Below are 16,457 nucleotides of genomic sequence, written 5' to 3'. Positions count from 1 at the left end.
ATCTCTGTGAACAGCTGTTCTTACTATATCTATGAAGTCATAGCACTTCATGCCTTTGTTATATATGTCAATCAGAAACAACATTCATTTAATAAGTTCATTAGAACCAAGAATAAAATCAAAGAACATTTTTAAGAAACCTAAGAAAAAGGAAAATATAGCTATATATTTCTATCCATAATTTATTCACTTACTCGCTACAAATTAACCACAATCGACTGAGTCAACAGGTCTGCCTGGCTGGGGAATGAAGTGCTCTGACTGGTGGGTTCTTCTGATCATTACCACAGAGCAAAGTCCCATGTACTTGACCCTAAGGAAACACTGAAAACCATGTGTTCTTTCCTTGTTGAAACAGAGGCCAACGTAGAGCCTGGGGTTATTATAAAGATTGTATCATCACATCATACTTCATTTAACATAAAAGTATGTTGAACATGTCACTAAGGCATTCCCTGGAATATACTTCTCAGTGTTTCACATATTCATTTCTTATTTGTTTTTTTTTTGTTTGTTTGTTTTTGTTGTTGTTGTTGTTTTCTTTTGTTTTGTTTTTTGAGGTTTGTGGGGTTTTTGTTTTGTTTTTGTACTAGAGATTGAACTCAGGGCCACTTGACCACTGAGCCACATCCCCAACCCTATTTTGCATTTTATTTAGAGATAAGAGTCTAACTGAGTTGCTTAACACCTTGCTTTTTGCTGAGGCTGGCTTTGAATTTGTGATCCTCCTGTCTCAGCCTCCCGAGGCACTGGGATTACAGGTGTTCAGCACCACACCCAGCCCTCATTTGTTTCTTTATCTTTAACACAAACACACAGACATTATAAAGATAAATAATTTTCACAATTTGAATTTTCCGGATTGTTTGGGCTGCACATAAAAAAAGACATTTATAATGTGCCAAAAATTTAATGAAACTATGTATCATAAAACTTTCTAAAATGTAGTTCTAAGTCTTTGACCTGTTTTCTAAGAATGATACTTTAGTTATGAGATATTATATTTATCCAAAATATTACTAACATTATTGTGGCAACTTTAATGTCTTAACAAGGTCCTCTTCAAAATTCAGCTCACAACATAGTATGAATTATTTGTTACAGCAATTGCTTTTCCTCTTTTGAGATTTGGGTTTCTCAGAGACAACTGAGTATTGATCATAATGAAAGAATCTGAGAATGAGATACAATTTTAGAGTATGAGGCCATATTGAGAAGGTCAGATCTGAGTGACCTGACAGAATAACTGTTGTGCAGGGTCTGAGAAAGCAACATATGGTTCTCTGGGCTGTGTGGGTGTGTGTCTATGTGGGGGGCGGGGAAGACTTTAGAAATGAAGCAACAACCCAGAAATACATTATTGTTTGCTGTGAAATTTTTTTAATAGTGCCCAACGTATTTTGGAGAACCATTTCCTATGTGGTGTTTGGCAGATGTGTTATAGATATGGGTAAACCACCTAGACAACAGGAAAGCAAACTACAGCCCACTGGCCAAATCCCATAGCCGGCTTTTTGTAAACACAGTTTTGTTGCAGCAGCCAGATTCATTCATTGATACGTTTTTATGGCTATTTCCATGCAGCAACAGCACAGTTGAGTCATTGCAACTGATACCATATGTCTTACAAAGCCTAAAATATTTGCTATCCAGCCCTTTACAGAAGTTTGACGTGCCCTGGTGCAGAGGAACTTGAGCTCCAAGAATTATATGTGGGAAGCAGTAGGAAAGTTTGAATTCATAATAGTTTGGTCCTTGTAGTAAAAAATCAGTTTTCTTATGATTTTGATGGCAGTATAAATTGATGTATTAGATTTCTGTATCCTATCTGTGTTTCATAAAACAAAGCTGTGAGCAGTGTTGCCATAGCTACACTGAATAACTTGACTTCTGGGCATCGATATGCTATTTATCACTGGAGCGTTAATGACTGCAAACTAAGAGTTTCTAATTTCATATGTGGTAATTACATGAAATAGAAATCTGTTGATGACTTATTTTATAATTAAATATTTCACCATACTTTTACATTAAAAGAAAATTGACAAATTCCTTCACACAATACAGTGCAAATAGTCAGGAAATACTTAAGTTCTAATAATCAGTGTTTTAAAAAATCTGTGATTCATGACTATGCAGGACAAAGTGCTGTGGGTTTTTTTTTTCCTAGTTCAGAAGCTTTTATTACCTTAGGTCCTGGAAATCCTTCTCCAGGTAAGCCCCTCTCTCCTGGTGCTCCCTCAGGACCACGGGGACCCTGGATAGGGTAGGAGGGAATGAGGAACAGGAGGTGAGAGAGCAAGAAAGAAAGGCAGCAAGAGAAAAGGAAGAAGAGGGAAGAAAGAGAATAGTTATATTTCAGTTCACAAGGATATGGCGGTGATATAGTCCTCCTAAGTTTTTCCTGAGTGTCTTTCTAGTAAGCTCCCAAAGTATTTTGGAAAACCATTTACACTGATCAGCAGAATTGTAGAGTTGTAAAGAAGAAATTCATCTTGTATTCAAATACTTATTCTGTTTGATTGGCATAAGCACTTCTAGGATCCTCAAATTAGAGGAAAATGGAAATGAAGTGATGCTTCCGAATAAGGATTAGGAAATAAATCCTATGAGGAAAGGCTAAAAATTCAAGACGGTGTGATCTGGAGAAGGATGCAGTGTTATTTTAAAATTTGGTTAAGTTTTAAGGGAGCCCATTGAAGAAATCACTGCACAGCTGTTGCAAAGCATTGGATACTACTTACATGTGTTTTGATTTCTGTCCTGATATACTTGGACTAAAACTTGAATTATTACAGGAACCCATTGACTCCACTGGCAGTTCTATGCATAAGCTGATATCTTGATAGATCACTGAAGGGAAACATGGTTTTCCATATTGATGATTAAAATTAACTCTGGATAACTATTGCTCAGAAGAGGAGCACTTCTAAAGGCACTAGAAGAGGAGAGGACTTCTCGGTCCTAGGCTTTGAAATGGACTGGCAGAAAACACCCTACTTGGAAAACATAAAACAATAGCAAGGTTTTCATTTAAACTAGAAAAAAAAACTTAAAAACTACGAATTTTCCCCTTTTCTTCTTGTCCAAAAGGTTGAAAAGGAACTAACAACAAACCTCTTAAAAGCAAAAACCAGAGAATTTCCTCTAATGATCTTCAGATGATTCAGATTAGCTAACTAGGGAAGTCCTGGAACAGTCTAATGAATTTCCCTCAAGGCCGAAAGCCAGCACACTGCAGGCTGCAAGTCGTTGGGCTCTAGGTACACTAATCCAGGATTACCTAAGAGATGCATTAGACTGGTGGCAGAACAAGGTTGCAGCATTATGTTCAGCAGTAGCAGACCCATTATGAATTTGTATTTAAGAAAGAAAACTAACTGTATCCCAGTGTTTAACTTCTTTGTGCTTTGCCCTGATATTGCATATTTTAAAAGACAGTCTTTTTTTACTATTCAGTAAAGACTTTAATTAAAAGAAAAAGCTAACATCTAATTGAATTTAAATTGTAATGCTTGTGACCTTTAACAATCCAAAATCTTAATCAAAGCACTAATATCCATGACAGCTTACTCTAATGGTAGAGCAGTCAGCTAGGGAGGAAATAAAAAGGAGCATGAAACTGGATTGCAAACTAAACTGAAAAGTGCCAAGTTAAAATCATACACATTCTCAAAGAACAGCAAATTTTTCTTCTTCCCTAATGCTAGGACTAATGAAAATGAAACTTTTTATATTAAACATAATGAATTTTTTCCAGCTCAGTTTTTTTTTTCATTCATTCAACAAATACTTATCAAACACCCAAGAAGTGGAAGGAATTGTACTAGGAATAGCAGACAGATCTCCTTGTCTCATGGAATTTAGTCTTGCATGCTAGTTAAAAGGAGATTTTGGTGTCTTTTAAACCAAGGTTCAAGTCTGACTTTTGCTATGTATTAGCAATGTCACCTTGATCAGATAATTCAATCTCTCCAAAGCTCAGCATCATCCTCAGAATGATGACAGTACTACCTCAGCCACTAGTATTATTGTAAAGATTCACAGACATTTAGAGCTCTTACATATGACTACATGCCTGCTGCAATTATCAGACCTAATTTTACTTCAGCTCCACCATTGTTACAAATGTCCTTTGTGGAGTGTTTAGAAATAAGGAAATCTCAGAGGTTGGTCTACATTAGGCAAAGTGGTGACAGACATTTATTCTGGCTGCACAGAATAAATGAATTTTCTTCCCTTCTCCTCTGCACTTGTAGAATACAGCAATGAAGGTGAAAGTGAAAGTAATGGAGGAGTTAAGGAATCCTGCGTTCAAGGCTGTTGAGAATGGAGTTAAGGCTCATGGGCCAGCACTTAGGGGAATTAAAAAATCAGTGATCCAAGGTTTAATTACTGTGAACTGTCAGAGAAATATTCCATACCATCAGTATGTTCTCAAGTTTTCCAGTTAAAGAGTCAGGATAGAAGATGATTATTAACCAGAGAAGAGAAGTAGCAGGTACTTGGGTTAGATGAACCATACTTTTAATTTAGTAGTCAGGAAAGACCAGAGGATCATTTTTAAAAAATATTTTTATTGACAGATAATAATTGTATGTCATTTAAAAAAGAATAAATGCTTCTATAAAAATGTCAGTGCCCTTTTCAAAGCCATGAGAACCAGTTAGAACTATGGCATATTTGTTTGTTTTTTAACAAACATCTCTAAAATATATTTATTTATATATTTTTATAAATTTATATATAATCATTATATATTTGTTTATATAATGATTCCTATATATTTTAACATATCATTAGATATAATAGATTAATATTTAATTATTAGAGATATATATTAGTTATATAATTGGGTTCCTCCATTTATACTTTAATCCCAATTACCAGTTGACACAGTCTAATCAGTGAAATGCTTTATTGAAACATTAGCAATGAAATTAAAATATGATTGCACATTGTATTTATCTTATTACTTTCCTTAATAAGATCAACAGTGTTAATAACCTTAAAAATGGTTTCAGAATACTCTGCAAGTGTTAAAGATAAATATGTGAAATAATAATAAAAATTGCCCATTATATTCAAACAGTGTCATCTATTTTATTTTTAACTTCAAAGTAATTAGAGTTCTACTTCAGGGGATATCTTTTTTCCCCTGAGAGTACTCTGAATGACCTTGCATAAAAAGTAGATCACTTTGAGAGTCTCAGTTGATTTACTTTTTATAAATCAGCTATATTTATCAGATCAGCACAAAACAAGTAATACACAAAAATGATAGCTAACTATTCAAAGGCAGGCCTTAGAGTAAGAATATTAATTCCATCTATTGGTAGATTTACATTACTGCGGCATTAGCAAGAGTAGCCCTAGACCTAAAACTATTTGAAATGATTGGGGCAAAGGAACAAAGTAAAGGATTTTCAGCAGAATCTCTGTCAATCCTCAGGTAACTCTTTATGTCACTTCTAAATAATTAAAAAAAAAACTCACTTTGTTGATTTTTTTTATTATGACATTTTTGTTGCAATAGTTTGACACTTTATTTGGGATTCTTCTCATCTTTGTTAGTATTTTGTTTCCAAATAAGTCAGAACTTCACAGCATCACTCTCATTGGTGTAATTGTGGCTTAGAAAACAAGCCAACAAACAAGAATTTCCTGTTCTGAGAATACTGTGAAAACTCTGGCTCCAGACAGAAAGATATGGAATATGATTTTTTTTTCCAAAATGAGTTATAAAGATATAGATGAGCCCAGAGAAAATAAAGTAGGGCTCAACAACAGAGATGAAAACTGTGTATGCATCTAAGATGCTGCTGTGGCTGTGCTGGGGAGGGGGGAAAAAGAAAACAACATTTGTGGGGTAGAAAGAAGTCAAGGAAGCCTAGAGCAAAAAACAGTAGCAGAGACTTTGGCTCAGACAATGGAAAATGAGGAGCAAATCAGTGCTGACATCCCACAAAAAGTGAAGACCTTCAAAGTTGTGAAACTTAATGAAAGGGACATTAGCAAATAGTCATTTACATTGACACAGGGGTGTGGGCAACAAGAATTGTGTCTGCCTTGGCGAGGCCTCTGAATGACTGGAAAGTCCCAAACTAGACTTGTGCTGTGTTTGGGTTTGCAACTTCTATTGACACCACCTCAGCAGTCTCTGAACACTTCTGTCAACGCTTCATCATCAAGAAAACTCCTGAACTACATAAGAGGTGCAAACACAAACTCCTCTCAAACACCCTTCACACAGGACACTTGGGGTTTTCACAACTAAAGGCCTGCTGAAAATCAGTTCAGATTCCAATGTTCAGAACATAATAGAAAATAATTCACAACGAATAAAAGTGAACCAAGATAACATAAAATCCCCCCAAACTGACAAATAATAGGAGACAAAATGTATACTTTAGGGCTGGGGCTTGGGGCTCAGTGGTAGAGTGCTTGCCTAGCATGTGTGAGGCACTGGGTTCAATCCCCAGCACCACATATAAATAAACTAAAGTATTGTGTCTATCTACAACTAAAAAAATTTTTTAAATGTGTACTTTAATGTTTAATGTCTTAAAAAGAGTAAAAAACACAAGAATCAGAGTCTAGTGTGGTAAAAAGTTTGGATAGAAAGATAGATGATAGATAGATAGATAGATGATAGATAGATTTTGAAAATACTCATTAAACTAAAAATTTAATGGATGAGTTAAGACATTTTATAACCTGATTAACCTAATGAAGTTAAAGTTATACATTACAAGTTACATTTAAAGAAATTACCCCAAATGCTTCAAAATGTCCAATAGGATTTCAAAATAAATAGAACGAGGGCAGGGTGAGCATTTGAAGAGATAATAGCTAAGAAATTTAAAAATTGTCAAATCCTCAGATTCATAGAACAGTGCATCTAAAGTCATATAATTGTAAATTTATCCATATTTACATGTATCATAATGACTTTAAGAAAAAATATTAATAAGAAAAATTACAAAAGCAGCCTAAGATAAAAGGCAAATTACTAAGAAATTATAAACGAACTGCAAACAAATCAACATGAACCACTGTTGTCAGTAGACAGTGGAATTAGTACACAGCTAAGATTTTCACACCAGCCAAACCATTATCATTAAAAAAAAAGAATGATATTTCAGCTAAAAACCGAAAGAGTTTACACATAATCTGATTGGAAACAACTAAGAAATATAGTCCTTAAAAAAAAAAGAAAAGAGGGAAACTGATAAAACTATGTTGAGCAAAAAATTGGCAAATATGTGGGTAAAACTAAATTAAATACTGGTAAAAAATAATAAGTTAGGTGGGATAAAATAAGGTAGAACAAAGCTAACAGAAAATAATACTTTGAAGGTAGAAGAGATGATTGGAGTAAAATCCTTCTGTGGTCAGTGTGTTTTCAGGAATGGGTAGTACTACTGATGACATTTCAAACTTGTTAACTTATAATACATGACAAGTCCAGAGACCACTTAAGAAATAAAAATATACATACCTATGTAGTCATATACATACCATGTAACTTCATACATATATGTGTATATTCTTAATAAATATTTGATATTTTTGCCATTTCCTAATTAGATCTTTGTTTTATCATTGAGTTTTGAGTGTTCTTGGTATGTTCGAGATACAAATCCTTTGCCACATATGTGGTTTGCTAATATCATCTCCCAGTAAGTAGCTTGTCTTTTTAGCCTGTTAACGATCTTTAACAGGAAAAAATATTTTCCATTTTGATGAAGTCCAGTTAATCTACCTTTTTCTTTTTTGAATCATGGTTTTGGTGACATGTCTAAGAAATCTTCATCAAGCACTGAGTCCCAAAGATTTTTCCCTACATTTTATTTGTAAAGCTTGATAGTTTTTACATTGTATATTTAAATGCATGGTTCACTTTGGGTAAATTTTTGTATAAGATGTGAGACTTAACTTGAGGTGGTTTGGATTTTTTTTTTCCTCATAGATATTCAATTTCTCCAGCACCATTTGTTGAAAAGACTATGCTACTCCATTGGATCAGTTTTGCATTTTTTTTAATCAAAAAATCATTGACTATATTTCTGTGGGTTCATATCTGGGTTCTGTATTCTATTCCATTGATCATTACCAATACCACACATTCTTGATTACTGTAGCTAAATATTAAGTCTTAATCCAAGAAGTGTGATTTCTTCAAGTGTATTCTTTCTCAAAATTGTTTTAACTATTCTAGCTCTTTTGTCTTTGCATGTAAATTTTAATTATTCTATTCATATCTACAAAAAATCTTGCTGGTATAATGAAAAGACTTCCATTAAACCTTTAGGGAGAATGTACATCTTTATGATGTTGAATCTTTCAATCTATGAAAATGGCATGTCTTCTCAATTTATTAAATAGTCTTTAATTTCTTTCACCAATGTTTTGTAGTCTTATACAAATTGTGTCTTTCCAATTCATTTGCCCATTTATTGATTGGGTTGTTTGTTTCTTCAGTGTGAAGATTTTTTGAATTCTTTATGTATTCTGGATATTAATCTTCTCCCAAAGAGTAGCTGGAAAAGATTTTCTCCCATCCTATACGCTGTCTCTTCACACTGTTGTTTCCTTTGGTATGCAGAAACTTTTTAATTTGATGCCTTCCCACTTGCCGAATCTCACTATTATTCCCTGATCTATTGGAGTCTTATTCAGGAAGTTGTTGTTGCCTGTGCCTGTGTCTTGAAGTGGTTCCTCTATGTTTTGTCCTAGCAATTTCAAAGTTTCAGGTCTTACATTTACGTCTTTGACCCATTTTGAGTTGATGTTTTATACAGGGTGAGCGATAGTTTCAATTCTTTACATATGAATATCTAGCTTTCCTAGCACCATTTTTTTCTCTCCAGTGCATGTTTTTGGCACCTTTTTTGGTAAGAATCAAATGGCTATCGCTTTATAGGTTTGCCTCTATCCTCTTTTCTATTCCACTTGTCTATGTGTATATTACGACAGATACCACTGAAATCCAAAGGATCATTAAAAACTATTTTGAAAACTTACACATACAATCTGCCAAAATTGAACCAAAAGGATATAAAACCTAAACAGATCAATAACAAGCAATGAAACTGAAGCAGTAATAAAAAGTCTTCCAGCACAGAAAAGCTCAGGAGCAAATATATCCACTGCTGAATTTTACCAGATCTTTAAAGAAGAACCAATATAAATGTTCATCAAACTAGTCCATGAAATGGAAAGGGAAGTAATGCTTCCAAACTCATTCTACGAAGCAAGTATCACCCTCATACCCAAATCAGATAAGAACACACACACACACACACACACACACACAACACACACAAAAAAACCCCCCAAAAATTGCAGACTAATATCCTTGATGAACCTAGATGCAAAAATCCTCAATAAAATACTTTTCAACCAAATTCAACATCACATTAAAAAGATTATACAGCATGATTAGTTTTTAGTCACTAAATATAATATTAGCTGAAAGTTTTATAGCAGTTTTCTGAGAGGTGTTGTCAAAGTTTTATTAGGGTCTTGGAGGGATTTAATTTTGTCAGATGCTTTTTAATATCTTTGGATATGATTATGAGATTTTTTTCTCTAGTGAATTAATATGATATATTACATTGATTTTCAATTATTAAGCTAGCCCTGCATCCACTGAATAAACTCTATTTTGTGAAGCTGTATAATTATTTTTATATGTTGTTGAAATCTGTTTGACGATACTTTGCTAAAGATTCTTATATCGATATTCGTGAGGGATATTGGTCTGTAGTTTTATTCTTATGTATTGTTACTATTTTGTTTTGGTGTCAGGAAAAACTGGCTTCATAAAATAAGTTGGTAAATGTTCTTTCCTCATCTTTATTTTCTGGAAGAGGTCATGAAAGTTTTACTGCCATCCACAATATTTTACGGTTTAAAGATAATTTAAATCAAGGATAGGTAGTTTTGTCTTGTTGGAGGTTTGCTAAATCATTTTTTTTCTTTTTAAATATGCTTAAGATATTTCATTGCTTAAAAATAAAAATGTTTTCAATGCTAGAATGAATAAGTGAAATAAATTTTTAAGTTTATTACTGAGTGTGAAAAGTCTTAATACAGTTCTTTGAGAAAAATATCCATCAACTTAAAGAATAAAAAGTTCTGAACTGCTTTCCCAACATTTACAGAACTTTCTTCAATATTTCAAACTCTAAAAACCATAAAATTAACAATATTAATATTTTAATTTTACAAAAGTTAAAATGTGAGACTATGGTGTATTAAAATATCCATGAGTTTTCTATCTTCATAGGGAGGAAGAATCTCTATTCCACTCACATCTGAGCTGATTCTATGCTTGTTTTAGCCAACTGCATCACAGAAATGATACCAGGTGATTTCTGATACTGAGTTTTACATGACAAGTGGTTTCTGCTTGCTGGAACATTCCTGCTTTTATCTAAGCTACCATGTTGTGAGGAAGCCCAGAGACCACATGTAGAGGCAAACTGAGGAGAACTGAGGTCTCTGGGCAAACCCAGCTTCACCCATTCCAACTAACTTCCCACTATATGAAACTCCCAAGTCCACCCACATTATCATGAGAAATAACTATTTATTGTTCTAAAGCATTAAATCTTAAGATGATTTGTTAAACAGTAATGCATTACCAAATTGGATACTCAAAGAAGTTAGTGGTTCACTTTTAAGAGCAATATTTAATGGAAATTAAGACTACATCACTTATTTTCAAAACTTTCATCCTATGTATTTTTCCTCCACATTAAGTTTTTTTTCTTAAATTAGCATATCCAGGCATTGGTGAAAACTCAGGCGCACAAATAACATGCTGCCATTTCACTCAGAGTAAAGCAAGGAAGAAGCGTATGATCCTGATACTATTTACATGTGAGTAACTATACCATGCAAAACCAAGTTGGGACAACAAGTATCCACAATTGGTTGTTTTTACTACTCAGTAAGTCAGCTACGGTTATTTTCTAGGAAAATAATGGTTACCTGAGAAGTTAAGAAGCTTCTTATACCAGAATAGTTGGGTTTCATTCACTTTCTCTTCAGATCTGTTTTGATAACCTGTGTTCTATTATCCAACAGTAACAAACTTCAAAGCTACACAGGCAGAAGTGAATAAAACAGGTTTTATCTTTCTACAATCATCCATCCTAGCTTTAAATCACACACATGGATTTGATAATAATATCCTTAGTCTCAGGAATTTTTCTCATGATTATAGGAAAGTTCATTACAAATGTATGGATATTAAGCTTTAATCCACATCTATCAACTCCTAGGAAATGTTGACATATAAGATCTCTTCTTCTTAAACAAGCTGATTCATTTTTAAGAGATTATAGTAAGAGACAGATGTAAGTATCATATACACATATATATGGGTGTGTTCACATGTATGTGTGTGTGTGTGTGTGTATATATATATATATATATATATATATATATATATATTTGTATATGTTATATAGATAGATAATATATATAACCCCACTTCAAGTATATGAAAAAATAATGCTTGGATCTGGTCCTTGCATACATATTTTCTTTTTATCCAAAAAGATACAAGAAAGGTAGCAGAATACAACAATTACTAATAGGTCATTATGTAAAATTGTGGATGTGTAACCGACGTGATTCTGCAATCTGCATTTGGGGTAAAATTGGGGGTTCATAACCCACTTCAATATAATGTATGAAATATGATATGTCAAGAGCTTTGTAATGTTGTGAACAACCAATTTAAAAAAAAAGAAAAAAAAAGAAATAAAATTCACCTAGGAAAAGTTAAAAAAAAAAAAAGATACAAGGTGGATTCATTTAACTATTCATTCTTTTTTAAAATTTTTTTTGTTGGTTCTTCTTAGTTATAGATGGCAGGAGAACCCATTTTTATAATATTATACAAGTATGGAATATATCTTATTCTAATTAGAACCCCATTTTTTTGGTACTGGGGATTGAACTCAGGGGCACTTGACCACTGCACCATATCCACAGCCCTATTTTTTCGTATTTTATTTAGAGACAGGGTCCCACTGAGTTGCTTAATGTCTCACTTTTGCTGAGGTTGGCTTTGAACTCGTGATCCTCCTACCTCAGTCTCCCAAGCTGCTGTGATTACAGGTGTGAGCCACCATACCCTGCCTAGGACCCCATTCTTGTGAGTGGACAGGCTGGTGGGATTCACTTAGAGTTAGACTCACTCTACATTCTTTCCTAATTCTTTCCCCCCTCCCTTCCTTTCATTCCCCTTTGTTTAATCTACTGAACTTCTCTTATTCCCCTCCCCCAGCCCCTTTATTGTGGTTTAGTTTCCATATATCAGCAAACACATTCAAACTTTGAGTTTTGGGGATTGGCTTATTTCACGTAGCATGATAGTCTCCAGGTCCATCCATTTGCTGGAAAATGTCATTGTCATTCTTCTTTATGGCTAAAAAAAGCTCCATTGTGTATATTTACCATATTTTCTTTATTCATCAGTTGAATGGCAGCTAGATTATTCCATAGCTTAGTTATTGTGAATTGAGCTGCTATAAACATGGATGTGGCTGCATCACTGTAGTATGCTGATTTTAAATCCTTTGGATGTATATGCTGAGCAGTGAGATAATGGGATCAAATGGTGGTTCCATTCTTAGTTTTTTGAGGAATCTGTTAGGTTCAGGACAGGCTGAGTAAGCTGTCTTCAGGGCATGCCAAACAAAGTTAGCTGCAGGATGACCTGGCCTCTCAAACCCTCTGTCTGGTTCTTTATCAACTATTTGCTTCAAGCCCAAATGCCCAAGCTCACGCTCAAGGCTGAACACTCAACCCCCTGCTCAAGGCCAAACACGTAACCCCCCTTGTGCCAACAAGGCAGCTTGCAGACCCAGAGACCTCATTAGATTTGAGCTATAAAAACTCCCTCCTGCTGGGCCCCTCTCTCTCTTGCTATCTCTCTTGCTTTCTCTGTCTCTCTCTTGTGCTTGCTCTCTCTCTCTCTCTCTCTCTCTCTCTCTCTCTCTCTCTCTCTCTCTCTCTCCCCCCCCTCTCTCTCTTCTCTTTCTCTCTTTTCTCCTCTGTTGCACTGCTGCAATAAAGATCTCTTGGTTGCTCTGAGTGTTGTGGTCACTTTCCTTTTAATCTCCATACTGCTTTCCAGAGTGATTGCACCAATTTGCAGTCCCTCCAGCAATGTAGGAGTGTTCCCTTCTCCCCACATCCTCACCAACATTTATTGTTATTTGTATTCTTGATAGTTGCCATTCTGACTAGAGTAAGAGGAAAACTCAGTATAGTTTTAATTTGCATTTCTCTAATTGCTGGAAATATTGAACATTTTTTATATATTCATTGACCAGTTGTATTTCTACTTTTGAAAAGGGTCTGTTCAGTTCCTTTGTCCATTTATTGATTTGGTTATTTTGTTTTTGTTTGTTTGTTTTTTGTTGGTGTTAAGCTTTTTGATCTTTGTATATCCTGGAAATTAACACCCTATCTGAGGGGCAGGTAGCAAATATTTTCTCCCATTCTGAAGGCTGTCTCATCATGTTCTTGATTATTTCCTTTGCTGTGAAGAAGCTTTTTAGTTTGATGCCATCCCATTAATTGATTTTTAATTTTATTTCTTGTGCTTTTGGAGTCTTTTTACGAAAGTTCGTAACTGAGCCAATATGTTGAAGTTCTGGGCCTACATTTTCTTCTAGCAAGTGCATGATTTCTGGTCTAATTCCTAGGTCTTTGATCCACTTAGAGTTGATTCTTGTGCAGGGTGAGAGATAGGAGTGAACTTTGACTCTATTACATATGGATTTCCAATTTCCCCAACACCATTTGTTGAAGAGACTATCTTTTCTCTAATACATGTTTATGGGGTCTTTGTCTAGTATGAGGTGACTGTACTTATGTGGGTTTGTCTCTGTGTCTTCTATTCCGTTCCATTGGTCTTCTTGCCTATTTTGGTCAATGCCATGCTATTTTTGTTATTATAGCTTTAATCATTTTTTCTGACCCAAAAGAACACATGAAAATAATGTGGCTCTTTTTTTTTTGTTTGTTCCATCTTGTATGTTTGCTACTTACCGGCTGTCCTGGCTGACCAACTCCAATGGGTCCCGGAGCTCCTGTTCTTCCTTCTTGACCTCTTTCTCCCTGAAAAAGTACAGTGGGCACTTTAAAATAAAACATAGCATAAAATAATCTGGAGATTTCAAAAAGGATAAATACAAAATAGCCAAACTTTTAATATCCATAAACGTGTTTAAAATCTAGAGAGAGAAAAATGAATTTAATTTGAATTTAAGTAAATTTAAGTAAACAAATTACCCTCAAATGTTTATCATCTCTTCTTTAAATGTAATACAGCACTTTCCTCTTTCACAATCTATCCCATAGTAATGGTAAGATGAATGGCTTGGCAATTCATTTTGGACACCAATGGGACAAACTAATGATAGTTGTGCTATTCCTGGCCATGATCCTGGAATGTATTCATCCCTTGTCCCTACTCTGTCCCTTCCCCCTCTCCCTTAAACTCTGTTTCATACTTGATCTCCTGTAGAATGCTTCTCCAATAACTCTGCCCATAGAAACCCTGCTTTCCCTGGAGTCTCAATGTACTTATTGTTGAAATGTTACCTATGCTGACACTTGATTACATTCAGAGTACAGTTTTAGTGCTGCATCAAAGTCTTATTTTACTACTGCATCAAGGCCTTATTGTCTCAAACACATAGAAGAGTCATTTAAAATAAGCACTTCCACTCCATTATATCCAGTATGGTACAGAGCATCCCAGGAGGGCTGTTTCTTACTTTCTATTTCCCTGCAAACCTTTCTGTCAACAATTATTTATTCAGTGTCCTAGTTTCTCTGGTTCCTGCCCATCTATGCTTATTTAATGTGAGCAAGTGGTAGTTGATGTGTTAAGATATTTCACTTCACAATTACATATTTGTATGTTAATGTTTAAAGTGTGGAAACTCAAAAGAGCTACACATATTTTATGAGTGAGTGGATATTTAGAGATAAGCAAATTTTTCATTTCAATCAAAATATGATTAATTGATTATTCTTGTGACAACTGCCCCTGGTCAGAGCATTGCCGTGTCCAAGGATGCAAATGTCAGTAACTTCTGCAGGGAATCTCCTCATGTTTACTACGATTAGGCTGAATTGGGTTCAAATCACACTCCCCCAGGTTTTACAATAAATTCAATAGTCATCAATAGACAAAGAAACAATCATCTTTACCTTAATACCCTGTTGTCCAATACCAGGGGCTCCTGGAGGACCATACGGGCCAGGAGGACCTGGCTCACCCTGCAGGGAGAAAGAGTGCTATGTTAGGTCAACTTAGTAGTAGTCATTGAGCAGCTCTGAGATGTATAGTGTTGTGATAGGGGTTTGGGGGGTAACAGTGGAACCTAGGACACAGCCTCTACCCTCAATCATCTAAAATCCATTTGGAAAGACAACTGAGTCCCAGAGTTGAATTACCTACTAGGCTCAGTGGGCACAGTCTCTAGGGCCCACAATACTTGTAGGAACCTGTGAACATATTTCCATTTTAAATTTTTAGATTATTACAAAAATCAATATCATAATAATGAATATGTAATAATGAATTGAGCCTGGCTTGTATTTATCTTTATATCAACTCAGTCATACATTTTAAAATATTTTTTCCTGGATGAAGTGATCCTCTAAGGCAAACGTTTTTAGGAAATATGAAAGCCGCAGTGTAGCCCTCACTCATTCATTAATATTTTTGTTCGGTGCTTTGGCAGACTCCAATGGCTACCCTCTCTCCCTGTCTCCTGCCTGCTGGTAGAAGAACCCTGATCTGCTCATGACAAGGGCAGCTGCTCTTTGCTCTCACAGGTATGGGATGAATGATAAGTAATCTAACTCAAGCCTGGGATCCCCTTTCCCATTGCTACCCATTAGTCTAGGTTGGTCACGTGACTCAGTTCTGACAAATGAGATGGGAGGGACCTTGCTGGATGTAAAGGAAAAACCTTTTGCCTCTGTCTTTTCTTTCCTACATGGAGATGTGGTAATGTCTTGTATCCATGATAAAACAATCTCTACTATAGGAGCCAAGAGCAGAAGAGGACCACACAGAGCACATGGAGAAGAGCCTGACTGCTGGATAACCTTGCTGAGCAGCCAGTCCTGTCCCGGACTACCTACTGCAAACATTCTCTTCACTCAACAGTGACAGTTTTTCTGATTTAAGCCACTCTTAGTCAAGATGTTGTAACTCAAAGCCAAAACATTTTTAATTAATTCAGACTACCATGGGGCAGGCCCGTAATAGAACTCAGGCATCTCAGAACTAGATGGGACCACGACACTCAACCCTCTCCATTTCCCAGATGGTGAACCTGAGTCCAGACAGTTACCTGGTCTGTCCCAATTCACACCTCAACATCACTTACAGATAGGACTTTTCCAGT

General features: G+C 35.2%; 1 protein-coding gene across 1 annotated transcript in view; it reads right to left on the bottom strand.

The window, feature by feature from the left end:
• COL28A1 (collagen type XXVIII alpha 1 chain) overlaps positions 1–16,457 on the bottom strand; it is a 167,454-nt gene that overhangs the window by 113,466 nt on the left and 37,531 nt on the right. The window contains exons 12-14 of the mRNA XM_081286546.1: positions 15,250–15,318; positions 14,080–14,148; positions 2,189–2,257 (exon numbers count right to left, since the gene is read on the bottom strand). Of these exons, the coding sequence (XP_081142672.1) occupies positions 2,189–2,257; positions 14,080–14,148; positions 15,250–15,318 (207 nt within the window). The remainder of the gene's footprint in view (positions 1–2,188; positions 2,258–14,079; positions 14,149–15,249; positions 15,319–16,457) is intronic.

The sequence above is a fragment of the Spermophilus citellus genome, assembly GCF_964194105.1.
Source record: "Spermophilus citellus genome assembly, chromosome: 3".
Lineage (NCBI taxonomy): Eukaryota > Metazoa > Chordata > Mammalia > Rodentia > Sciuridae > Spermophilus > Spermophilus citellus.
This window is presented reverse-complemented; position numbering and strand designations above follow the sequence as displayed.